At 42.3% G+C, this 27,994-nt stretch overlaps 1 protein-coding gene across 1 annotated transcript; it reads right to left on the bottom strand.

Moving 5' to 3' along the window:
* Positions 1 to 82: 82 nt before the first annotated feature.
* Positions 83 to 27,994, bottom strand: LOC126088230 (monocarboxylate transporter 1-like). The gene is made up of 5 exons (XM_049906358.1): positions 27,882 to 27,994; positions 16,123 to 16,220; positions 10,503 to 10,629; positions 3,293 to 3,436; positions 83 to 246 (listed from the first exon to the last, which is right to left on the bottom strand). Exons 2-5 carry the CDS (start codon positions 16,210 to 16,212, stop codon positions 83 to 85), a joined length of 525 nt encoding a protein of 174 aa, XP_049762315.1. The 5' UTR covers positions 16,213 to 16,220; positions 27,882 to 27,994.

The following is a 27,994-nucleotide window of genomic DNA, read 5'->3' as shown; positions in this document are numbered from 1 at the left end:
AGCCCGACGCCGCTGTATCTGGATCCACACGCGGAATGAGGAGACCAGACTCCTACACCACGTCCACTCTCAAATTAAGCGTTTAGACAGTCGGCAGGATTCCCGGCGCCGCCAGTTTCCAAAGAAGTGTCATTTCGCATTCAACCATGATGTTCCCACCCTCTTGCTTGGCCGCTAGTGTAACAAGGTCGGCCACCAGAATGGGTGCCGATAAAACACTGCCCGCCGGGTCCACGACCCGCTTCGCTGAGTGCAAAGGAATCCGCCAACTTCCTTGCTGCTTGAGGAAAGTTCTAAAGCTATCCCTAATGCAACAGCCACCTCCAGTGTCCAAAAATCTATCTCTATAGCCGAGTTCAATTGTACTACTGCTGCTCAAGTCATGCAAGTACTGTGAGATCAATCAGTGCTTTACCCTAACCCTAATAGTCCATCAGATTAATATCAATCAGGGAAAATACATCAAAGGCGAATGAAGATGTATGACAATCACCGACGCTACGGTCGCAGGTTCGAATCCTGCCTCGGGCATGGATGTGTGTGATGTCCTGAGGTTAGTTAGGTTTAAGTAGTTCTAAGTTCTAGGGGACGTATGATCACAGATGTTAAGTCCCATAGTGCTCAGAGCCATTTGAACCATTTGAACAACCACCGAAACAAAATGAAAGGGGAGGTGCCCGACAGGTATTACCATGGCAGTGGCCTGCCCAAAAGGCACTACCATCTTTCAATTTTATAAGATTGTGTGTGATCCAACATGCTGCAACAGAGATAAGCGTTGCTGAGGGCAAATAACAAGAGAGAAAATCGCTATTAGTCATTCACAGAGATTCGCGGGGCTAATAAATTTACAATTTTGTTAACCGATTTACATGGAATCAGGACAGAGTGAGAGAAAAATGGATATTAGTTACAAAATTGGAGCGAGAGAACAAACATATTGGTCAACCTAAAACAGCACAGTGTAAAGAATTTAGCTTGCGACACGTATGACAAATATTTCAGCAATTCGGTCAACAAGCATTTGCATTACGTCTCACCGTCATTGCCTCGTGGTACAGCTGCACAGTGCGTCCCCACCGGCTAACACATCCATTTCCCCTGAGAGGAAGCACTTTCTGGCGCACATTTCGGCCAATCATGGGCTTAACTTCTGGGCCCAACGCAACGACCCAATTGGCTCACGCCAAAAGTGCACCTTATGGATCCCCTATCCGTCCGTTTTAACTGACGGATTTTCTAGAAAGAACACAAAGCCTCTACTGTGATACCGCGACGTTGTTCCACCGACCCCCTCCAAGTCATATAAGCTCCAAGACAGATAGAGTTGCTGTGCTCTACCACCATCCACCATTCGACTCCTTCTTCCCCCCCTCCCTCTCCTCCCCCCTCCCTCTCCTCCCCCCTCCCTCAGCCCTGCTACTGCCCTGTACGTTCCAACAGTTCAGCCCCCCTCGTTGATTATCAATAGCGTTCTATATAAAACTGAAAGATACATCAGACAATAAATACGTACAAATTTAAACATGAAAAGATGATGTGGAGGCTGTGTATGAACAAACATCAACAAAAGTAATCTCGATATGACATGCAGGTGTGTCGCTATTATGACTGTTGCTGTACCCATCTGAGGGACGCACCTGATGTGGTTTGTAAGAATGCACACAGGGTATCTATGAAAAACAGGTGCTCCGTCTAATGGCTCACTATACCACAACATACGTTTACACTCCGTGGATGCTGACGTTCCATCTGACGGATTGTTAACAGACCAGTAGCGCGTGTTTCGGTGTCTTACCTGGCCATTATTGGTAAATGTAGCTTCATCACTAAACAACACATATGATACATCTGGAGTACCTCGTCTTAATAACCATGTACAAAAGTTAACACGATTCTCATAATCGTTTCCATACAGCTCTTGATGGAGAGAGGTGTGATCGAGATGGAAACTATGTCGATGGAGAACGCGTAGGACACTTGCCTGACTTACTAGTATGCCACTTCCCTGTGTGAAAGCGCGGGTCCTAACATGCGGATCAATAACACTTTCTCATAACTGGTTGAAGAGACTGATAAGTAATTGCCGAGATGGTTGACGTCTATTGTGAAATCTTGCTACAAACACCGTACTAGAATGAACTGCTTTCTTCCTACACTCTCTGAAGAAAGTGCTTTCTCTGCATTGGCAAATGAAATTGTCCACTCACGACCTACGGCTTGGACCGTCGCACTCAAGGAACACACAAGCACAATATAAGCAAACATAACAGCATCGTAGCTAGCAACTATGCCGGTTGAATGGCACAAACAAGTGTCGGCGTGCAAACTTTTAAAAATACGATATCTTGTAAATGACTGGCACTAGAATCCGGCAAAAAAACCACTGGCATTTAATTTAGGCAACTTTTAGTTTGCTCGTGTGAATAGGCATTGTTGCATTTAACAAAGTGCATGTTTCCACGGAAACACTTTCTACGAGACCCGACTATCAATCCATTCTGTGAAAGCTGCACATCAATAGCATTTCCCATTTCCGAAATATTTCCGGTGAACATTTTCGGTGATTCAGCTTAGATGTATTCATGGATGTATAGTGAACCATTTACAACACATCAAAGAGTGGAACTTCCTGTAAATCCATATAGACAACGTACGAACTGTACTGCTGTCTCTACAGGCTTTTTTAGATTTTCACAACAGTTTTCCTCATACAACTACACATGTTTTGGACCCAAGATGCTTGCATGGCGTTGTAAAGAGACAAATGCATTTATACTGTTATTTTTACCACCATTAGTGTCTTGACAACATAAATTAAAAAAAAATTAAGATGTAATTACGATATTATGTAACGTGCTTTTGAGCAGGAAATTGTTGATGATTAATGTAAAGTCTGTACTAGAAAACAATACAGAAACTGGAATAAACATCGCCCTCACACAATACCTAGCGTGTACTATGTTTGAAGGTGCACCGTGTAGTTTAGGTCATCCTTGGCTTACGAAATAGTACAGTGAAACAGTTTGCAAATGGTACTTTAACTTCAGAATGCGCGCAAACCCATACATTCAACAAAACGAAATGAGGGAAAGGAAACCACAGTGATACGTATACACTGAGTGAAAAACTAGAACGAAGGAACACGATTATCGGAGTGGACAAGAAAAAATAGCAGCTCGTAATGGAAACCAGTTATTCAAAGTAGCAGAATAGCTTAAATTCTGAACAATGAGAACTCGATTATGCGATTGCTCGCAAGTTTACATTGAACTTTTTGATTTTGTCTTACCTACGAAGATGCTGTAGGTGATGATGATGTGAATAATGGAATTGGCGAAGCTGGTGAGCACCAGGCCGGTCACCACGAAGCACCCTCCAGTGACAGCCACCTGCCGCATCGAGAACTTCTTCAGCAGCGGTCCGGTAAGTAGACCTGAAAAGACACGTTTCTTCCCGTCAGCTCAAAAAGTTAGGAGTGATAAAACTGTGTTCTGAATTGAAAATGTGTTATTCATTGATCTGAAAATGAAATAGTGCGAGTTAACTTCAAAAAGCAAAGTTACACATTATTATGGCAGATAAAGTAACTTTCAGCGAACGCTGCACTATACTTCGAAATGACACAGGTACATGACACACTTTTTCAACACAGTCATTTAATCTCTGTAAACAAGGGTAGGAAAGTTCTAGCAAACGTTCAGTTCTCCGTCGATAGAAATCGAGTCTATGGTGTTTGAACCATTCGAAAACTGCTGCATGTACGTCCTCATCGTTGGAAAACCTTCCCCCAGATGTTCTTTCAGCTTGCCAAAAATATTGCGTGAAAATTCTCGTCTGTGGTCGATGTCGATGTTCTTCTTTTCTGATCTGCTTCACCCACATCTTTGTCGCCTTGGCACTATTTCACAGTGGCTGGACACCACATTGCTTTGGTCTGTATTCACTGTCCAGTGACATTAATGTGACCACCTACCAAATGTCTGGAAGGTTATATGTCGGCTCTCAGTGAACGTTCTGTTACGGTACTGGCACGCAAATCCCAATCTTTGTCGCCGATGAACAGCAGTCAGCATGGGTGCGTGAGCAAGGCGCCTACTGCAGAGCCCCATATACAGCAACGTTTTCCGAATGTTAATTGAAAAGACGCTGTTGGTAGCCCCTTGACTCACTTGGGCTGTTTATGGCTCAACAGTTACACTGTATTCGCCCGGCCACAGCGACCCGTTGACAAACTTAGCCGATATGAAATCTCCTGGCAGTGGCTGTGGCTGTGGCTAAGTCATGTCTCCGCAATATGCTTTCTTTCAGGAGTGCTAGTTCTCCAAGGTTCCAGGAGAGCTTCTGTGAAGTTTGGAAGGTAGAGACGAGGTACTGGCAGAAGTAAAGCTGTGAGGACGGGGCGTGAGTCGTGCTTGGGTAGCTCAGCTGGTAGAGCACTTGCCTGCGAAAGGCAAAGGTCCCGACTTCGAGTCTCGGTCCGGCACACAGTTTTAATCTGTCAGGAAGTTTCATATCAGCGCACATTCCGCTGCAGAGTGAAAATGTCATCCCGTTTCTCATATGCTTCCACCCTATTCCGGAAAGCCAATGATCATACCCCGATGGACGTCAGATAAATCGCATTACGACTACGACTGCACTGTTTTCTGCGTCGCTTCGACAGGCTTTGAGTACCCTCACTGCTAGTGCTGCCACTTTCCGGCTGTGAGTAGCTCTTGGCTTTGAGGACGAAACTAGGTGGTGAACATATTAATATGATTGGACAATGTACTATCATAATTTCTAGGTGAATCTGGGTGTAACATAAACGTTATGGTAATAGCAGTCGTTCTGCTCTGCCTACGTCAGGTCTGGAGTACGTTGAGGCGCCACTTAACTCGCAAACTGTGATGCACCGGCTATCCGTACCTCAGCAGAACTGTACCTACAAGAAACCAAGAATGTGAACTTTCCTCCGGGATACATCAGACTGACATCTTGGCAGAGGAGGAATTGGCTTGACGAACTCGTAGTCTGTGAAACGCTTCAGTGTGCCAGACAGTTCGGATGTCAATGCTGTCAACAGCTGTTACACGGTCATTTGGTGGACAAGGGCAGCCTTAAATGCAGCTGCTGCTGTCTGACGCTGTGGAAGCGTAATTTTTCTGGAAAATAGCCAATGATCGTCGACCACGGCAGCTGGTCACATCCAGGAGGCTTCTCCAAGGCAAGTCCCTCGGCACTGACATGAATGAGTGTCACAGAAGTGTCTTGCTCCTACTGGGGTGCTGATAATGCAGATCGGTGAGTGGCAGCAGCCGATGCTCAGTGTCCTGGAGAACCGTCTTCTGCTCGAAATCGTTTATCCTGTTACAATAGTGTCGCTAAATCAATGTCATCTTTCTTGAATCTGTTTAAATTTAAGTCACAAGATCACCTCTGTTAGACTATTCTGTAGACGTACTGATCTGTTACGGCACTTGTATCATACCTCTCGATTCCTTCGACATCTTTGGCAATCATATCTGATAAGAACCTTAAAGAGTTATCTATCCAGTTACATTAACTAATGTGCTACACCTTTCCAGAACCCTTCCATCAAATCTGTACCTCCTATATGACTTCTCTACATTAGAAATGGCCGGCCGGTGTGGCCGTGCGGTTCTAGGCGCTTCAGTCTGGAGCCGCGTGACCGCTACGTCGCTGGTTCGAATCCTGCCTCGGGCATGGATGTCTGTGATGTCCTTGGGTTAATTAGGTTTAAGTAGTTCTAACTTGTATGGGACTGATGACCACAGATGTTAATTTTCATAGTGCTCAGAGCCATTTGAACCATTTTTGAACATTAGAAGTGAATTCTTTATTCTGTTACGTATGGCATCTCAAACAGCCAGCTCCACTCGTGGGATATAATTTCTTTTTATGTTGTCTGGGACAAAAGACATTACCGCAGCAGTAAAGGGGACAGCTTTGTGGGGAGGGGGGTGGGAGGGAGGGGGTAAACGTTTCGCTTGGTTGTATTGCGGTTCCCTGAACTGGAAATCCCCTCCCAAACGGTTCCAATTGATACCGTCTCTGCTTCGATACCAGCGTGCACTACTTTCTGGGACAAGGAATGAAATATATAAAGAACAAATTTGGAATCACTTCATTAGAGGTAGATGCACAGTATATGCAAAGCAATTCATTGCCTTTAGTCTCTTGCTATCAAATAGGCATATTAGGACTTCATAATTTAATCCAGAACATATTGTTCCAGAAACTTATCAAATGCAAACGTAGGCCCTCGGTTCGTATCAATGTTTCCGTGGGATTTCCCATGATGGCGGAATTGGTAGTGCCCTGCCGAGTATTCCTAGCATGGAACCCGACTGCTTCGTATCCAGAATGCTTAAATTTGTCTAAAACAACTAAAATAAAGGAAATAAAAAAAAACGTTATCTGAATTGTGTGGAGCTCAGACAGTTCGTTCCAGCGTTCGAGGTAGACAATGAAGTATACAAAAAGAGGTTGCCCCTTTACCCCATTCCTGTCTCACTGGAGATTGATTGAATAGCAGCGATAGCTCTTCACCTGTGTTCCCATCTACTATGGTAAAGAATGAAAGATGAAAAAGTAAAATTATAAATAAGAATTCGCAGTTTCAAATACATAGACTGAGTGTTCTACAGTATGAAACTTCATTACGTTTGATAGACATTGCAGTATCTCCATGTAGTGGATAAACGGTTTGATGTGTTAAGCACAAATTTTGCATGCCTCCTTCTTACTTACTCAGATGAAAATGGTTATCTTCTTCTACACAAATAAAAAACTGTAAAACCGTCGTGTCTGTTTGTTTGAACACGCTAATCTCCAAATGTATCAGAAGAACCTTAATGGTGTTTTCACAGGTAATTTGACAGTAGCTTGCGGGAACATATATGCTTCATTTCATCAAAAGCGGATCATGGAAAGAAGTTATTCTAATTCAAAATTTTCTAAACGTGAAAGTCTTTTTTCTGTTACCTATTCACAACAAAATCGCTGAACCGATATGGAAGAAATTTGGTGCGGATATAACCTGAACGCAGAAGAAGAACGTACGCTTCTTCAGAAAGTGTGTCGTACGAGATATTTATTGATTTGAAGAGTATTACGCGAATTAGGGAAAAATATTTACTTGTTGAAAAAGTTATTTATTCTTCGGATTTTGAGTTTTATCATATTTATGAAAATGCTTTTAATGGAAAATTCTTGTATTGATTGATACATAATATGATTCACTATAACGAATACAATGCATGTATAATCCTCAAAGTGTTAAATCCTCACTTTTGTACTATAATATAATATATATGAGAGTAGGTCTGTTAAGTTTTCACGACTAAACCGCTGAGCAAATTTCGATGAAATTTGGCATGGAGCTTGAACCATGAGGAGAAACGTAGGCTGCTTTAGAAAGAAAAAGAAAAAAGAAAAGTCGACACCAAATAGTGTGAAGTAACGGACGGAATATCTTTTTTACGTCAGTGACCATAAACCATATTAAAAATAATTAAATTTGTTGTATAATGTACACATTATATAATGTACACCTACTACAGTAGCACTGTGCAGAGATGCACCCTTCTGCCCATGCCTGCCCCCATGCACCTCACGGTGGCAACTCTGTGCGCATGTTGCATTATCATGCAATGGGTAATTGGCTAAGCATGGAGGTGGGGTTGCGCATCATGAGCTATGATTACCCAAACTTGTAGACACTTGAGGCCACCTGTCATTTTTGCATGTACAATAGATTACTTTCTCGTCATCACTCATCATACACAGACAGAAAAAAAATGCGAAGCCAAGAAGAAGTTGTGCAATATAAACGAAAGTTGGTAGGCGTGTTTCTACATCTGAAAGGTGATTTATATTCAAATTTCACACCAATAACATAAGAATGGCGATAATAGCGCCGCTATGAGGATGCAAATCAGGCTTTCTTTAAATTCACGCTATTACGATTGTGTGCGTTAGTTACCTTTGAGACTGGACATGGTGAGACGATGTTAATCAAGAATTCCCTTAAGGGGTCAAAGACGCCATTATCAGTACCTCACTGAGATTGATCGAGGTCATGTAATATGTCTGCAAGAAGCTTGATGTTCCTCCTACAATACTGCAGAAAGACTTTTTCTGGAATGTAGCCACTGCACATGACTATAGAAAGCAGTGTTCAGGGGAATGTACAGTCGCAAGAAGATCGGGCTCCAGACGGATACGTGGCACTACCGAGAGGAAGACCATCGAGTTCGATGTATGGCTCTGGCGCATTGCACTGTATCTGCAGCAGCAATTTGAACAGCAGTGCATACCACAGTGACAATTCTGTTCAATTCCGTTTCAATTTATTTGTTACCTGGAAACGTTAAACAGGTCGTACATATTCAATAAACACTGACAATTCAGTTCAATTCCGATCAATTTATTGGCTCGAATTTTTACCAGTTATCTGGAAACTTTAAACAGGTCATACATGTTGAATAATCATGGTGACATACAATGATTTATATATTATATACAGTAATAATAATGATCCGTTGGTAATATTAATACAGGAGTAAGAAAATCGAAAATAATTAGATAAAAAATAATGAAATGTTACAAATAGGGTAATTCACGGATGGCGCTGAGCCATGCAGCCGAGTTGTTTGCATTCCACAGACGCCAAACCACTACCATTGGCGACTTAAGTGATGTCAAGTGAGAGCTTATTGGAAGGTAGAGTGGAGGTCTGTTGTATTTTCTGATGAAAACTGGTTCCGTCTTGGCGCCAGTGATGGCCGTGTGTTGGTTAGAAAGAGCACTGTAGAGGACTTGCAACCAATCTGTCCAATTCTAGACCAACTCGACCAACACCTGGAGTTATGGTCTGAGATGAGATTTCGTAAGACAGCAGGAGCAGTCTCGAGGTTATTCCACGCAGCCTGGCTGCAAATTTGTACGTCAGTTTGTTGATTCGACCTGTTGTACCGCCATTCGTGAGCGGAATTCTAAGGGGTGTTTTCCAGCTGTATAACGCTCGCCCATTTACTGCAGCTGTAATCCAACATGCTCTACAAAGTGCCGACATGTTGCCTTGACCTGATCGGTCGCCGTCACTGTCTCCAAGAGATCGCATTTGAGGCATCACCGGACGACGACTCCAACGTCATCCACAACCAGCACTAGCCATTTCTGTATTGACCGACCAGGTGAACAGGCATGGAACTCCAGCCCACAAACCGGCATTCGGCACCTGTACAACACAAGGCATGGCTGTCTGCGTTCATTATTTTGGTTGTTGGCTGTTTATTAATGCACCAGAATTTCATACCTGCAATGGCATATCTCACGCTTACATTAACCTGTGATCTTGCAATGTTAATCACCCATACATGTTATCTAGACAAAAGTACAGTAGAGCGTCGATTATCCGAACGTCAGTCAACCAAACGACAGCTTAACCGAACTGTGTATCGCTCGCACCTGTTACTCTCCCACCCTACCGTCCGTCATCCCCCTCACTCCCAAACCAAGTTTCCCACAGCAGTCGCCGCACTGGGCCACCGCTGGCTGAACGTTGCTTCTAATGGGGCCTTCACAAGGCGCTGCTGACCGTCCAAGCCGCCAGTCGCTGTGTTTCAACAATCAGCACACTTCTGTTGGCTTGGCACTGGCAGTAGAAGTAGCAGCAGTATCAAAGCTGTTCACAGCAACAGCTGCGCCAGTTTAGAGTTGAGGCGTGCCGCTCCGCGCAGTTTGATGGATTGCGCGCCCCCAAGAAGAGCTTCTCACTGTGCAAACAGTCACCTTCTGTTCTCTGGTACGACCACTTGTGTGCTGCTGCGTGAAGAAGTGAACTTGACGATACAAAATGCTTAAACGTAAACGTGTTGTCCTTTCTATGAGGGACAAGTACGAGATTATTACTATATATTCTTCCTGAAGCTGCCTTTGTATTTTACTTTGTAATACTAAAAGAGATGCCTGTTATTATGAATAAATTTACTGTACAGTACTTCTTTTTGGCAAACAAACATGTACAGTTTGATTATCCGAACAAACCAGTTTTTCGAACACCCATGTCCCCCAATTACTTCGGATAATCGACGCTCTACTGTATTTCCGAAATTTCATTACTCTACATTAATTATTTTTTGGCACTGCGATTTTTTTTCCGTGTGTGTATCAGAACTACTGGTATGTGAAATAAACTGTAGGTAACAACTAGTAGAGCGCTAAGGTCACATAGGTTTGATTGAGATAGTATTAACCCAACATTAAAATTAATTTCAGAATCTCAATTTCGACCTAGGATACAGAACGGCTTTCTTTGGTTTTCAGATGAATCCGGTACATCCGCTTTTAAAACTTCGAATCCTTCCATTGCCAGTTCACTGTGATAAGGTCTGAAAAACAACTAAACCTGCCCACTTGGGTATATCATAAGAAATGAAAAAAAGACAGCAACAAGTAGACAACAATATAATGAGATTATCTCTCGTACTCACCAGAGAAATTCATGACTGCCGTCATAACGTTCATTATGACGGCTGCACTTGTTGTCTCATGTCCCATCGAGATCAGCTTTTGTCCAAACAATACGCTGAACACGGAGATGAGGGCTTGACTGGTCATCTGCAGAGAAACAATAAAACATAAGCAATGGCATCGTAAGAGTCGTCTGCACAGGATATTGACTATGGCACGTTGTAGTAATAGCACGTTTCATTATCATGTATTGATACCATTTGGTTCTTCTACTCCTGATTGTCCCAGGACTCAAATATTAGTTACTTATATTATTTTTTGTATCTCGGCGATGTCTTACGCCTTTCAAATTATTATTTACAATGACAAATCTGCAATTACAGTCTGCAGTCATAGATTAGGAAAGTATATACAAAGAATAATCAGTGATTTTATCTCTAGTGTCAATTACATGGTAAATGGCTGTTCTATAGGTAGAGGGCGTTAAAAATGCGAAGCTGGTTCCTCTTTAATCATGTGATGTCAGTAAACTTGCTTACGGAAAAGCGGTATGAACTTGTTTCAGGAACAATTTCACAAGAATTTGCGGAAGGTGATTTGCTTTGTGAATGCAAGTTTCCCCACAGTGTTTTTAATGTAAAAATAATGCTACGTTTATCGGAAACACTGAGTAGCTCGGTTATTAAAGAACTATTGTTTTCATAACAGGCATTTGGGAGAGGCATTAAGCACCACAGTCTGATCGTTGTATCGTTTAGTTTCATAATTAATTGCTACTGATCTTCTGTAATTAAGAGAGGAGCCAACTGGAAAATTACTAGATGTAGTGGGCTACCCTACTGATTTTTTAAATTCCTAAATTTTCGTGGCTGCAACATTGTTTAAGTCTGACTTCCACTGACAGTCATCTAGTTTATACTGAGATTCTTACAGAAATACGATCATTCTGTTTGTTAAGCAAAGGGATAATCTGTTGCTGGCCAAACTTGAATTATTGCGATTCCAAAAATAACGAAATACAAAAACCTAGAAGATGAATTTTTATCTATACTTAGCATTATTTGCGAACAGACCTCTTGTAGGACACTGAAGATGTAAATCATTTTGCATTAAATGTTATTTTAAGTGGGTTTATGTTTAATTCAGATGCGTGTAACATTTCGTCAAACTAAAAAAAAAAGTGTCTGAAGACAGTTCATATAAATAAGGCTGAAAACTTTTTCCACAAATGGGGATAGCAGCTGTTGTTCATACGTGGTCATACTCGTAAATGCTGTTCGCACGTTGGGAATACAAGCGCCAAATTCTATGGCTGTTTCAAAATTTTTTCACCACAGCCAAGGCTAAAAACCTACCATGAAGGCTTTTCAGCGGTCAGTGTAATGTCGAAATTTCATTGTCGCTTGACGTGCTCAACAAGAAAATGTACGTCGGAAATTATCTGCGAATAGTGTACTAGCATTATCTTAATCAGGATTTGAGTCTGCTTTTAATGCTACTGGCTTGTCTGAGAACAACTGTATAAGCCAATCTGAAAAATTTTCACTAAAAGATAAATAGAACAGTGCTTAACAGTAAATGTATTTACTTTAAGAAGAGCGGACATATACGTTCAGGGAAACGATGGAGACATACAGAGAATAAGAATATTAATAAAATTGCTGCCTTTCTTGTCTAATGGTCTGTTTCCTTCATTCGTATTAAAGAGTCAAGTTTCTTACCTTATTTATTGTTTTCATGTCATCATTTGTACAGGAACCCTTACCCCAAGCCTGTGTGTTCATGTTGTTTCCCATTGCTCATAACTATGGACCCTTAAGTTCGTAAGGAGATGGTACCTAAACTTTCCTCATTTTTTTCTCCAGAAAAAACACTACATGTGTCATTAATCTTTATTTCTATTAATATTCGTATTTGTGGTGTTGTCAAGCATCGAGATAGGTGCAAGAAGTATTGACCACTGCAGAGATACTGCACAGCAAAGCCATATCATGAGGCGCCAATGAGATGCTACGGAGAAGCCGTGCCTCCCGTAGTTCCGAGCGGCCACGGCCGCGCCCCTGCCACGAAATAGCGCTGTCAGAGACCAGGAGGGCACTTCGGTTCGAGTTCTGATCCTGCCCACTTCCAGGAAGTTCCTGTCGGAGTAACGTCGTTCTGCTGCCTTCTCGCCGTGACACAGCCAGTACAAACCGTCGAGGAGTGAAGAGGCATCCTTCTCCTGTGATCTGTGTCTACGCCCCATTGCTATCAGAACTGTGTCAGTAGGTGTCTACGAACTAGCGTTTCCTAGTGACTGTGGTGAAGCCACGTTACAGCCACTATGAACTTGTATCAATTTGCGACTCAATAATTGTGGCTCATTTAGTGTTTTCTGTACCGCAAGTCCACGTGTGCAGTTTCATAGCTACAGCCGAGCCTGGCGAGGAAAGACAAGTTTCGTAGTGACTAATAAAGTATTACTTATTCTGAGTCCTCTAATAACTGTGTTATTACTAGTCATCTCAGTGTCCACGAAATCGGACAAAAAATCTAAACTATAGAGATGCGACCATGAGTATTGGTGTCGGTCAGTCTTTTCATATTCACCCTTCAGTGTGACGTATTTTTCCCATCGATGATTGTTTTTTATCCGAACCATCAGTATTCTGATTGGTTTGATGCGGCCCGTAACCAATTCCTCTCCTGTGACAAACTCTTCGTCCCAGACTAGAGCCTGCAACCTACGTCGTCAATTATGAATGACTTGGTAGCATCCGGTAACCTTCCATAAGATTTCCGCAGGATGCTCTTGTGACAGTCTGTGCAGTGCGAGCATAAACGATTAGCACCACACCATGGCTATCCCAAGGAACACTGTGAATCAAAAATGGCTCTGAGCACTATGGGACTTAACATCTATGGTCATCAGTCCCCTAGAACTTAGAACTACTTAAACCTAACTAACCTAAGGACATCACACAACACCCAGCCATCACGGGGCAGAGAAAATCCCTGACCCCGCCGGGAATCGAACCCGGGAACCCGGGCGTGGGAAGCGAGAACGCTACCGCACGACCACGAGATGCGGGCGAACACTGTGAATCACCTTGCCTCACTGTGGTTGAGTCTTTTCCATTTTGGTGATGTTGAAACCTCATGTTGCCATTGCTTACTTTGCTGTTTTGTTTCCCAGCACTATTTCATAGTGACTAAGAGGCTAAAGAAGCCATGTGGATTGACCTGAGACAGATGGACTACTTCCGCTGCTGTCTGAGTTCGCCGGGGTTTTTGAACAGCTGTGAGCTGTCGTGGCACTCAGAAATCGACGAATTTTGTTCAAAATGTCATGAAAACATGTTAAAAATTAATCCATTATGGATCTTTCACGTTTTTCACTGTCACCTCGACTGTGGATCGCCTGTCTTTCCAATCTAGTTCCTTTCGCAGTGAGTTGGTATGACATTTAGACAGGCTTGTTTAACTAAGCTGGAGGCGACTGCGTCAACTAACTATTGTCTCATATGACGGTGCATTGTTGTCGTACACGTCCACCAACAATACATGGACTGTGGCAACGTTGTTCCCCATCAAATGCAGAAATCGAATTACCGCCCGTTACTCGACTTTATCAATAAGTTTGGCGAATGTTTTTGGCTTGTCTAGTGACGTGCTTCAATACCGGGGGGCGAAGATTTAAATCTCTACATATAAAAGGCAATGACATGACTAACAAACTGACTGAATGAACCACCATCGCCCAGCCCAAACCGGTAAGGACAGCAACTTAAAATTTGGAGAAGGCGTGGATCTTATACTGTAGGTGTCGTTTAAGAAGAGATTTTTCGAAATTCCAACACTAAGGGGAGTGAAATAGGGGATGCAGGTTTTTTTTTCTTTTTGAGAAATGTCGCTATTAGGTTAATTTGGAGATTAGACCTACGACAATTGGTATTTGGTTCCTCGGTCATAAATAAAGAAATACGTGTTTCAGTATTTTAGGAAATGTAACCCTATGGGAGCGAAATAGTGCGTGAAAGCTTTATTTGAAAATATATTGTTGAACAACTACTGAAGTATTTTTAAGCTACATATATGAACATTGGTATCTGACTTCTCGGTTACAAATAAAAAAAAATAGTGTTTCAGTGTTTCGTGAAATTGAACCCCTAAGGGTTGAAATAGGTGATGAGAACTTTATGGAAAATATTTTATTACGAAACCATTTTCAAAGCTAAATCTATGAAAATTTAAACTTCGGTTTCAGTTATAATTAAAAATATAAGTGTTTCACTGTTTTTGGAAATTCAGACCCTGTGGGGGTGAAATGATGGATAAAAGTTTTCATGCAAATCTTTCATTGTGTAAGCATTTTTGAAGATAAATCTATGATCGTTTGTACTGGCTTCTCTGCTAGAAATAAGAGATACGCTTGTAATGCTTCTCTAAATTCAACCCCTAAGGGAGTGAAACAGAGTGTGAAACGTTTTATGAAAATATTTTATTGCGAAAACATTTTTAAAGATAAATATCTGAAAATTTATGCGTGACTTCTCGGTTACAAATGAAAGAATACGTGTTTCAACTTTTTTCGAAAATAAGACCCTTAGGGGACGAAATAGGGTCAGACTGATTCACTAACTCATCATCGCCCAGCCCAAACCTTTAAGGATAGAAACTTCAGGTTTGGATAGGGTGTAGATCTTACACTGTAGGCATCATTTAAGAAGGGACTGCTCGAAATTTCACTGCTAAGGGGGTGAAATTGGCGATGAAGACCTTTTTAAAAGTAAGTCGGTGTTAAGGGAATTTTAAAACTAGAACTATGAAAACTGGTATCTGGTTTCTCAGTCAGAAAATAAAATAATATGTGTTTCAGCATATTTGGTAGTTCAGCCACCAAAGGGATAAAATAGCGAAAATAAATAATTACTAAAGAACTACTTAAGGATTTTTCAATGCTACGTCTATGACAACTGGTATTTGACTTCTTAGTCAAAAGTAAAAAAAAAATCGTGTTTTTGTGTTTCTGGAAATTCAACCTCTAAGGGAGTGCACTACGGCATGAAATTTTTTAAGAAAATACTACATTAAAATTGTAAAGTTTAATTTTTTGAAAACTGGTATCTCATTTCTCAGCTAGGTATAAAGAAATATTTGTTAGGAGTGCGAATTGCTATGGAAATATCTCCACAAGAACGCAAAAGGCACAATTAATAAAAACACTCGCTTCTTGGTCAGAAGTATATTAGGAAAAGACCATGCTGATATGATCTTAATTAAGGTGAAAACATTAAAATATGTTGAAATTTATGAACAAGTTAAAAATTCGATTAAATAAAAACAAAAAATGTCTTCCATGCATCTGTAGTCAAACAAAATATTAATCACGTAACTTTATTCCTAGGTGATAAGTAAAACTTCACGATTGCCTCTCGTTGAAAGTAAGCTAAGATAATCGCTCTTTGTAAATGACTGTTATTTTGAGAATTGGTACCGACAACAATTCTCTACACACTATTTGGGCATCGCAAACAAATGTCTGATTTGCACTTCATTAACCGCTAATTGTTCTCCTTGTGTTCTATTAGAACCAATGTTCTATAGAATTAGAACAGGGCATTAATTTGATGACTTGAAAAGTTGAGGCGCAGTACTTACGTAATTTAGGGCGACCCCCAGGACCACCATCCAGCCCCAGCCTCCATCAGGTGGAATGATTTCATATTCAGCTGTTTTCGTCGCAGTCATCTTCGCATCTGAAAAAATACGTTAACAGTTGATACTGTTGGAGGATAAGCACTTTCCAGGTATGACAGTACATTAGTCATCCATGAAGACATTCAGAAAACTTACGTATTGTGTTAAATAAGAAATTGTTGATCACTTAACTAGAATCAGCCCACGTAACACAACTCTAAATAGCACTAAAATATACGGCGTCAATGAGCACTTGTTAACAGTTCCAAAATAACTGTTAAGTAGTGCAGAACAACGAAATAAGTGGTCATATTTGGTCCTCGTGGGTCTCACAACTGCTTCAAAACAGCCACGTGACAGTGGATATAGTATCTTTAGAGGATTAACTCATATTACAGGTTCAGTACTGATACCATTTGTGATGCGACAAACGTCAATAGGGACGGAAGGTTACGTACGAGGAATTCACTGAGGTCGCTACGACAGAAGTCAGCTTTGGTAAACTGCTAGTTGGGTTACCTATCTGCAGGCATGAACTACTTCGATCTGACAGTATGCAGTGGATGATATGACTACCTGTTCTGACACGCCTGACCCCTAGTGGTGCGCATCTACGCCGCGACGTGTGTTACGATTCGTAGCCTGGAGAGAAGCTCTGTCTACTGATGTCATTGTTTTTGGTATGCCTTGTACTTTTCGCGAAATATTATTCTGAAACTCTGGAGCTCATCTCAATAAACTATGCACGAAGTTTTGCAGTCTCCCCGACTTCAGGGCGACAACCATATCGAGTTTCCTTAAGTGTACTAATAGATAGCAGCCTTTTCTATAAGCTAGAGGTAGAAAATACCGTTTCAGTTGTAAATTTGTCTTATTATCACGACCGGTTTCGGGCTCTCGTAAGACCATCCTCAGGAGTCGCAACTGTACTGTGGCCCCCGAGCGCCGCGGTGGACGTGTAATAGGCGCGGTTTGCTAGCCATGGACGCAGAACAGGGAGTCTATAAGGAAAATGAGGCAAGTTTTGGTTAAAGAGTAGTGCTTACCGTTCGAGTGCATAATCTTTCACTGTCACGAAAGACCATGAGTGGACTAAGGCATGATTTCCTCACAGTGGCGATACATAACAGAGAATTATGTGTTTGCCACTTCTTGAAAATACCCACGGGTCCACATACACCGGATTCCAAAACACACGCGTTTCCCTTTCACATATACATTGCATTGTTCTGATTAGTTTTTTCCCCCAATGATACTGCGTAATGCACTTCCACCGACTGCAATATCGATTCAGGTCACAATTAATTAATTCACATCTCCGAAGGCACAAATTGTACTTAACTCACATTCGAGCCACTTACATTCAGTTAAAAATTATTTACAACAGTCTTGATCGCATAAAAGATATCAGTCACTTATGATCATCTTCATACCAGACTTTGCAATGTAGACAACGTTACAATTTAGAGGGACATAGCAACAATGAAAGTTAAAAAAAAAAATAAGACTAAAAATCATTGGAACATTTATGCCCTCAGGTGACAGCGGGCGAAGCGCGAACTGCCTGTGTAAAGGTACAAAGGTCAATTACCCGTGAAAAGGCACAAACGTCAACTGCTGAATAGCGTGGGAGAAGCTCCACACAACGCCTGCACATGAAGTCAGTAGGAGCGAATGAGGCGAAACCTAAAGTAAAAACGTGTCAAAAGTATTAAAATAATAAATCCGAGACTAAAAGACAGGGATGATACATCAGAAAACATTGGCTTTAACTTCTGTGAGCTTTAGTTAATTACTAAAAGAGTGGAAAAAAGAAATACGGAAACCAATTGTGCAACAGTTTCCAACTACATAACCTATCCCCGATATTCGACCCTTTTTGGTCTGTGTTGACTGGGATTTCTCGCCACCAGAATAGTCGGGTACTTCGTTAAAACTATTAATTCAAATCCGCCCGTGAGGATACCCAAACAAAAATGACTTTCGTAAGCGTTACGCTAAGACTAATTGCATCGACAATTCGATCCAAACTTATCACTTAAAGACACTGTAGTGTCTTAGTCAGGAGGTCAGGGTGCCTGACGAATACAACGATGCAATTTGTCCATTTTATACCTTTAAAATTCAGAAAATTGTGGCATACAATTTAGAGAAATTTCAGTTTTACTACTTATAAGTGCTCGAATAAGCCCGTGGAATAATAAAGCCACTCAATGAAGATCAAAAAGGGTTGAATGTGGGAAATAATTCGTGGAGTAGCAAATTTTTTTACAGCACTATTAGAGAGTGCCATGAACAGCGTACTAGAAATCCTGTCTGGTGAGAGATTCGTGGGCGAGGAGATGCTTTTGAGGGTCACTTTTGTACGTTTTTCTTAAATAACTTGAAATCTACGGCCTGTAGTGGAAATGTGTCCCAGTAGAAATTATAACTACACTCATGCTCATAAATTAAGGATAATGCTGATACATGGAGAAATAGCGCTCTGGTGGGCGGTGTGCGGGTTTAAATCACCTCGGGGTATGACCATGCGGTGCATTTGGCCTGCGGTCGTCACACGGTGGCATTGGCAGCAGTCCACATATGCTGAGGTTTGTTGGTGCGTTTCAGAGTACAGTGCAGCGACTAACTCATATTTATGACGTTATGAGGGGTAGAATACTAGGGCGACTGGAAGCTTGTCAAACACAGCGGGTCGCAGCACAGGACCTCCGTGTGTCACAAAGTTTGATCTCAGGATTATGGCAACGATGCCAGCAGACATGAAACGTGTCCAGTGGCTGCAGTACCGGACGTCCACATTGTACAACACCACAAGAAGACCGATATCTCACGATCAGAGCCCGCAAGTGGCCACGGAGTACTGCAGGTTGCCTTGCTTGGGACCTTACCGCAGCCACTGAAACAGTTGTCTCCAGACACACAGTCGACAGACGACTGACCGGACATGGAGACCTGCAAGGTGCATTCCACTGACCCCTGGTCAAAGGAGAGCCCGTAAAGCCTGGTGTCAAGAACACTGTACATGATCATTGGAACACTTGTCCCAGGTTATGTTCACAGACGAGTCCAGGTATAGTCTGAACAGAGATAATACCCGGGTTTGCATCTGGCGTGAATCAGGAACCAGGTACCAACCCCTTAATGTCCTTGAAAGGGACCTGTATGGAGGTCATGGTCTGATGATGTGGAGTGGGATTATGATTGGTGCACGTACACCCCTGCATGTCTTTGACAGAGGAACTGTAACAGGTCAGGTGTATCGGGAAGTCATTTTGCACCAGTATGTCCGCCTTTTCAGGGGTGCAGTGGGTCCCGCCTTCCTCCTGATGGATGATAACGCACGGCCCCACCGAGCTGCCAGTGACGAGGAGTACCTTGAAACAGAAGATATCAGGCGAATGGAGTGGCCTGACTGCTCTCCAGACCTAAACCCCATCGTGCATGTCTGGGATGCTCTCGGTCGACGTTTCGCTGCTCGTCTTCAAATCCCTAGGACACTTCAGGCGCTCCGACAGGCACTGGTGCAAGAATGGGAGGCTATACCCCAGCAGTTGCTGGTCCACCTGGTCCAGAGTATGCCAACGCGTTGTGCGGCCTGTGTACGTGTGCATGGTGATCATATCCCATATTGATGTGGGGGTACATACGAAGGAAAAAGTGCGTTTTGTAGTGCATGTTTTCGGGACGGTTTCCTCAACTTATCACCAATACGGACTTACAGATCTGTGTCGTGTGTGTCCCCTATGTGCCTATGCTATTAACGCCAGTTTTGTGTAGTGCCACGTTGTGTGGCACCACATTCTGCAATTATCCTTGATTTATGAGAATGAGTGTAAATATTATACAAAAAGCTCGTGCTCGTATTTTTGTAATGCAAATAGTTAGCACGTAGCGAGCGACAGAATATGAAAATCTCACGTGTGTCTTTTGAAGGCCAGATGTAATATTTAGGGATGCATAAAACGACATCGACAGGCGGGAACACATAATCACCCAGAAACATTATCGAAAAAGACCATTTGGTGATGCATGTGTTGTAATGTGCAGATGCATGATGTTGCATGGGCGTACTGACCTCCACATCTTTGAACACGGCCTGTTGAACAGTCAACGCTATTGTGACCTTGTACTCGTTCCCCATTTGTGTATTGTCAGAGGGTGGATTCATTTCTATGGATGACAGTGCGCGACCGTATCGAACAGACGGATGAAAGAGCTCTTGGAACGACAGGATATTAAGTGAATGGACTGGTCTGCCCGTTAATCCAACTTAAGGGGGGTAGGACGTCAAGCGGGCCGACTTGGAGCAGGAGAGACACCACAGGACATTTTAATTTCCACTGTTTATACATTCACAAATAAATTCACAAAACTTTAACAACATGACCAGGAAGGAGTCCTCAATCCTTCCTGGTCATGGTGACAAAGTTTTATGAATTTATTTGTAAAAGTGTAGACAGTGGAAATTGAAATGTCCTGTGATGACTCTTATGCTCCAAGTCGGCCCGTTTGACGTCCTACACCCCCCCCCCTCTTAAAATTTCATCAAATACGTGTAGGATGAGTTAGGGTGACATACTGCATGAGGTGTATATGCACCAACAATACAGCTGTTGTGAAACGCACAGGTGGGGGAATCATAAACCGCTGTGGCTTCAGGGTAATTATCGTCTTTGAATAAAAACGTCAATTCTGTTCGTATCATTACGTATTTCTTTCAGTTACCTTCTCTAATATATGTGCTGCTTTAAGCTGTCACCAAAGATGTAATGCCAAAGATCTTGCGAAGATAGATAGTAGGCGATCAATCAAGCTTACCTATCACGAGAGAGACCAGCGACGCATCAACAAGCTACAGCCACAACGCCCTCTCGACCGCAAGTTTTTTGGCCGGCACCGCTGACTGGAAGGCTTCACTCACTACCACAGTTACTAACTCAGTACAGTAATCCAGGTTGGCATCTGTCATTCAGTTGCGGAGCGGCGTAGTTCAGCACAGGCTACACCAGTACGTGGCGTCCAGATTAATGTGATAGCAAGAGTACCGATATTGTCTGCAAAGGGGCTATTACGGAAGAGCTTGTACCACAACACATGGACCTTGTTAAAGTTACGTAGCAGCTATCTGTTCGTGTAAATAAAGAACCATATTAATCCACGTGTGCATTTGTGTTGTAGAAAGAAGATACCAGCCATTCATAACCACATCCTTTACCTCGCTTCCTTAGGGCAAGACTCTACAGTGGCGACGAGGACACAACAGTACACTACAGTAGTTCCTTCAATGTATGGCCCAAGCTTCATCCAATGATATTACTTGGCAGTGAAGCATCACGCGACAGCTACTTTCGTCCTTTTGCAAACCAGTGTAGGTGAATGTAGGTTGACCGAACAACGTGAGGGTCCACCGCATACTGACGAGCAGCGCCGGTGCTTCGTCACATTTCTTGCCCATTTGACCCTGAGGCTGAGTTGCCAGGTGCACGCTTCGCTGTCTAGTGACGGGAAGTGGCGTGTCAGACTGTAAACGAGGATATGACCAGCAGATTACAGCCAGCAATCTCTGACAAATAACCAGATAACTACCGATAACGCCGACACGTCTGTTATTGACAAGAGTAATTTTCCGCGATATAACGACGACACAATCTATGACCTATTTAGCATTTTTTATTTCAGATTACATACATCAGAGAAGAGGAATCTGTGGCACAACTTAACTAGAAGAACAGATCGGTTGGAAGTACACATTTTGAGGCATCAAAGGATCATCAATTTAGTACTGGAGGAAAGCGTGGGGAGTAAAAATCGCAGAGGAAGACCAAGGGATGAATACACTAAACAGATTCAGAAGGACGTAGGTTGCAGTGGTTACTCGGACATGAAGAGGCTTGCACAGGATAGTGTAGCATGGCGAGCTTTATCAAACTAGTCTCTGGACTGAAGGCCACAACAACAACAACATCAGATTTCATAAATATATACGAGGAAATATAAGTGTGTTTGTCTTAAGGCTCGGTGAAGGTTTATTCTGTCTTCTCCAACAGTAACACAGCTGCTTGCCTAATTCGTTTTTCCATCAGCTTCATCATAACCATCGTCGTCATATATTAGAGCTAGTGGCATAATACACCACAAAACTGTTCACAACAAATTCTTAAAAGTGGTCAGTATTTCGTTTTCCCACGGACTTCATTGCACACCAGTTTTTTTCCGTACGTTGAACATGACCGTTCTGTTTATTCCGTACTCTATTTTTTATATCTGCACCCGAACGCATAGTTAAATCCCAACTAATACCAACGTTACTCTTATGATCTAGGTCCGAGTCTCCTGCTACATTGCAGTAAAACCTCTTTTACGAAAAAATCAGACTGTCTAATATGGTCGGCAGACAGAATGCAACTTTTGCACCCGTGCAACAACGATGGAAGAACAACTTTGTTTAGTTTGGGAAGTGTTTCGTTAAGAGCATTACGTTTTAATGTTTGTCGCGTTATACCACAGAAATGCCTAAATCTTTGAAGATTGATTTCATCATCGTCCTATTTTGTATGGTTACAATCATGTCCCAAATATTTCAGTTCAATTATTTTTTGATTATATAGATCTTAAAGCATGGATTTAGAGCCCATGTTTACTAAACATTTTTTTCTTGGTTTGGTGTAAGGAACCTGTGCTGCAATGGGAATTTAATTATTGGTTCACATGGCTCTCAGCACTATGGGACTTAACATCTTAGGTCATCAGTCCCCTAGACTTAGAACTACTTAAACCTAACTAACCTAAGGACATCACACACATCCATACCCGAGGCAGGATTCGAACCTGCACCGTAGCAGCAGCGCGGTTCCGGACTGAAGTGCCTAGAACCGTTCGGCCACAGTGGCCGGCTTAATTTAGTTACTCCCTGTATATGGTTTTGTTTATACATCGCTGTCTCTATTTCATTTCCACCACATCCCGTTGTCGTCAGCAAATAGAAATTTGTGAAATTTAGACTTTTGTGTTTCAGTCTGAACTATTTAGTTGTTGGCTCAAGAAATACGTTTTGCTGTTCTCAAATTCGGCCATGAAAACGGTAACTGCCTGCAGTGTCACCCTGTTTTGGGTGTTTTTTATCTTGCCCCGAAGTTCCTTATGAATAAAGAAGTTCCTAAGATATTGTGTTTGTGACCAGAAACGAACAGGTAAATGAAGAGACCATCTTCAAACTACAAACCAAGGTATGGTGTGTCGTGGAGGATACATGGTGTGAGACGGCCGCGGTGGTCTCGCAGTTCTAGGCGCGCAGTCCGGAACCGTGCGACTGCTACGGTCGCAGGTTCGAATCCTGCCTCGGGCATGGCTGTGTGTGATGTCCTTAGGTTAGTTAGGTTTAAGTAGTTCTAAGTTCTAGGGGACTGATGACCACAGCAGTTGAGTCCCATAGTGCTCAGAGCCATTTGAACCATTTGATATATGGTGTGAAAAAGACTCCATCACTCCATTCCTCTGTCTGTCGTCTCCCCTCCTCAACCCTTTCTCCAAACATCTCCTTTCCGAATGTGCTAAAGAGGGTTTGCATACGTATAATCCCGAATTTTTGCATTATTAACCTCATGGTAGACCTAATTACGCCAAATGCATGTGAGGGCGTGTGATGTATTGCTTGGTTCGCCCATAGCCAAAATTTTAAGGACAAACCTGTCGATGAGATAAGTAGCGTCTCACATTGGAAAATGTTCGTCTTTGAACAAACGATGCAGTGACGAATCGCGCAGCTCTTCTTCCAAATTCTCTCTCCTTTCCTTTGATCCAACATGATTAAGATACCAGATATGAGTTTTATAGAGGATAAACTACTTTCTTCAGTGGATGAACAACATTTCATTATATGTTTTCTTCATGTTCAACCAGGCCTGTCTTCTTCACATTTGAATTTACGTAGTTCTGTGGTAAAAAGATGGGCGAGAATATTGTTAAGTATTTGACCCTCCTAGTCAATTCAAATGCCATAGTTTACTAAGGACTTCAATCTGGACGGCGATTTTTATACATATTTTACACATCACTGTTTCTGCGTTTCCAAACATCACTTCACGATCTTTTGTTACATGTCCAACTACACAAATCTGATGATGTCATAACAAATGCCGAATTTAGTTATTCGTGAAATACAAAAATGATTTAATATCTAGACTGAATTCATCAGTAAAAGTGATAAAACTATCTTTGCCTCTTACACTGATATTATGTATTGTGTTCTTAAATTTTCTGATACAAAAAAGTTAATCCGCGTGCGGGTTTTAGATGCAGACAGAGAAACATACATTTATAACGGTGATTGAAAATCATACCATACATAAGATCAAACTGTAGTTAAAGCTAGTTTGTTCTGAAAAATTTTCCTCTGTTTTATTATTTGATATACTGACACACTCATGTTTAGAAAAAGCAGAACACCTTAAACGACTAGAGATATGATGCTCATATTCGTAGGACATGGAAATTAGCTCGGTCTGAAGAAATGATTAGCATTTCAGTCATCTCAGTTCAACATGTATCCTATTGCTTAGTAGGCGCAGGGTCCGCTATGGGCCCTGATTACTTGTTTCATGCGTGATGGCATCGACGCGTATGAGGCGTGTATGGCGTCCTATGGTGTAGCCATCCATGCTGCATTCACCTGATTGCAAAGTTCATCTGTGGTGGTTGGGAAGGGGTCACAGTGCTGTGACCGTCTTTTCACCATATCTCAAACATTTTCGATTCGAGAGCCAGGGCAAAAGGCTGACATCCTGTGACACCATGAAGTCACGTGTTCGAGCAGCAAAATGCGGTCGTGCATTGCCTTGCTAATAAATGGCGTCTGGGGAGTTGTGCAGAAAGGGTATGGCTACAGGTTGCAGGATGTCATCCACGAAGGTCACACTACTTGCAGGGCACTAGGAACCTCCAATTGTGATTTGTGGTTGTGCCCAGCAGCACCCCACACCTTAAGGTCTTGAGATGGATCAGTATGTCTCGTGCGAATGCAATCACTGTGACGTTGATAGCCTTGCCTGCTGCGAACTAAAATGCGCCCATCATTTGGAGACAATCAGAACCTGGATTAGTCCGAAAACACTGTCTGATGCCATTCCTGTCCCCAATGACGTCGTTCCGTACTCCATTGGCGTCTACTATATTTCTGCACTTTCGTCAAGGGTAGGCGGAGAAGTGGAGAAGCGCATTTAACCCATGTCGTAATAACGGAGACAGACAGTGTACGATATGATCCACTGTTCCATTGTTGCGCCAGAGCCGAGGAGGCAGCAGAGCTGTCATGCAATGCCTTTCGGATGAGGTGTCGATCTTTCCGGGGCCTCTGCGTCCCGACCCATCTCGTCGAGTTAAGCGGCCTTCCGTGGACCATTCTGCACACATCCGTTGCACTGCCGAAACACTTCTTCCGACATGAACAGTAACTTCCCGAATCTGTCCATCACATCCTTTCATAACAATAATGCGCTGTCATTCAAACTCCCTTGTTTGGCGGTACGGTTCGCGCATACTTCTGCGAGGCATCCTGCGCGTCTGCTCAAGTCACACTGATCCACTACCTTGGGTTTATATCGACAAAGAGAGACGTAAGCACAATTTACCGGTAGGTGGTGTTGCGCCGTGATATAGATGTTGACCTTGACACGGCGGGCTGACATGGTTCAAATGCTAATCATTTCTGCAGAACATACTAATGTGCACCCCGCGTGAATATGAACGCTGTATTTCTAGTCGAAATTAGAATTAATTTTAATACCTTCAGCTGCTGACGGGCGTTGATATATATCAACGGAGACAGGTGAAAATGTGTGCCCCGACCGGGACTCGAACCCGGGATCTCCTGCTTTCGTGGCAGACGCTCTGTCCATCTGAGCCACTGAGGACACAGTGCGACTGCAGGGACTATATCACGCACGCCTCCCGCGAGACCCACATTCTCACCTTGTATGTCAGCACACTGCATTCTTAGTGTCCCACCCCAACGCACTCATTACTCGTGGAAGACATTCTTACCAAATCCCGTAAGAGTTCGGGGAATATGTGTGCATCGGCAAAGAAGAAGAAGGTCATGGTCGGTATTGCCAGAACTATATACTTATATGGATAAGGTGTCTGTTCTTTCGGACATGTCCGAAAAAACAGACACCATATACATATAAGTATCTATTTCTAGTCGGTCGAAGCGTTCTGTTTTTTCTCAACACGAACTTAGTTTATGTGCAATGCCACATTACTGGAGAACTAATAACAAGGGAGACACTAATACGTGGAGAACACATCCAACACAGAGTGCTGTTATACAAGCAGGAGGTATCCACTCGTATTGTGGAGGTGACCTTAGGCAACGTTTGGAAACAGCGCGACTGCTGGTTCTTTCAATGCAATCTAAAGTTATCACCCGCCTTACTTAATATCTATGATGATGTTACGGATTTCTGTGCTTTTCCTAGAATGGAGATGTTGTATGAATTCGCATGTAGTATTTTTCAGTTTACTCTTCTGTAGGTAACATTTCCGCCTCATGTTAAGAAACGTGTTTGGTGCACAACATAAATGAAGAATGCTCAGTTTGACAGTTTCTCAACCACTGTCAAGACCTGACAAACTTTAGCATTATGAACATGTAAGCTGTAATAGCTTGTAGTTTAATTATTTGTTGCGCTTAATATTGTCCATTTCGTAAAGTGTAATTTCAACCAAAGAGTTTGGTGTACAAAATCGTATGCAACTGGATTGTATCTTTTCTTATAATGTTTGGTTATCTAAGAACTAGTGTCCATTATATACGCAAGTCAGTTGTTTCCCGGAGATGGCCTAATAAGCCGAAAACTAGTTAGAAATAAATGTCAGAAGAACAAAAGAAGTGAACTTCTTATTCAACCTTAAATATAGAATTGTTCTACCAAGAAGTGACGGAAGAATCTATAAATAGCTTTTAAGTCCAATTTCTTCTCTTGCAACCTTTACTTTTCCACATCGAAGCTATAGAATTTCATTATATTTTACACTATTTGTTTCTGGTTTGGTCGTCACCTACCTGCCAGTAGTAAGTGCGAATGTTGAGAAGTTTTTTTGAAATGTGGAATAAACATCGAAGAATCTGTTCGTTTTCAACTACGGAGAATCTGGAATAAATCTATCGTGAAATACTGCGACGGTAAGTGTTCCCTATTGTTCGGTCCTACAGCACGTTAATGGAGTTCCATATTTTTTCTTAATCCAGTCCCTAGAAATTCACAAGAATTCTTTGGGGTGTTTGTACACGATGTTAGCATAACTCTTTCGAATCCTAATTGTTGAAGAAGTATCCAACACAAGTATCTGAGCACCGAAAGTGTGACTCAACATTTACAATCACTACGCGCCAGTGATGTTCGTCGTAAACCTTTACGCATTGTGGAAGCATCTGCGACCACTGACGGAGTTACTAAGTTCGACAGCTCTCCTGGTACTGTCCGAAAGGAATATGCTAAGAGCTGGCAGTAGAATTTCCGTGTTTCTCCTTCATACTCGCTATGGCCCATAACCGAATAATATTTCCTATAGAATTCCTCAGTAATCGTCACGACACCTAAATATTATAATACAGTGAAGAAAATTCCATCTTAGTATTTCAGCAGGTCACACCTCACCAGTTATAAAACCTTACAATATAAAGAGACGAGATGATGACTAGTGAAGTATTTTCTTACCTGCAGAATTTACTATGTCCAATCACGAGTGCCGAGTAGCGTCCTACTGTTCTGAAGCAGTTGAGGATTGCCACTGAGAGCGTCGTTCAAAGTCTGACTGGTCGCTGTCGCTT

The sequence above is a fragment of the Schistocerca cancellata genome, chromosome 6 (genome assembly GCF_023864275.1).
Source record: "Schistocerca cancellata isolate TAMUIC-IGC-003103 chromosome 6, iqSchCanc2.1, whole genome shotgun sequence".
NCBI classification, from domain to species: Eukaryota; Metazoa; Arthropoda; class Insecta; order Orthoptera; family Acrididae; genus Schistocerca; species Schistocerca cancellata.
The sequence above is the reverse complement of the archived record's forward strand: the minus strand, read 5'-3'. Positions and strand labels throughout refer to the sequence as shown.

Excerpts from the sequence above, each read along its gene's own strand:
- LOC126088230 (XM_049906358.1), bottom strand. The coding sequence starts at position 16,212 with ATGACTGCGACGAAAACAGCTGAATATGAAATCATTCCACCTGATGGA. Across the intron at positions 10,630-16,122 it reads TGGGGGTCGCCCTAAATTAC|ATGACCAGTCAAGCCCTCAT; the intron begins GTAAGTACTGCG and ends GTTTCTCTGCAG. Across the intron at positions 247-3,292 it reads CACCTACAGCATCTTCGTAG|CGAAGCGGGTCGTGGACCCG; the intron begins GTAAGACAAAAT and ends CTTTGCACTCAG.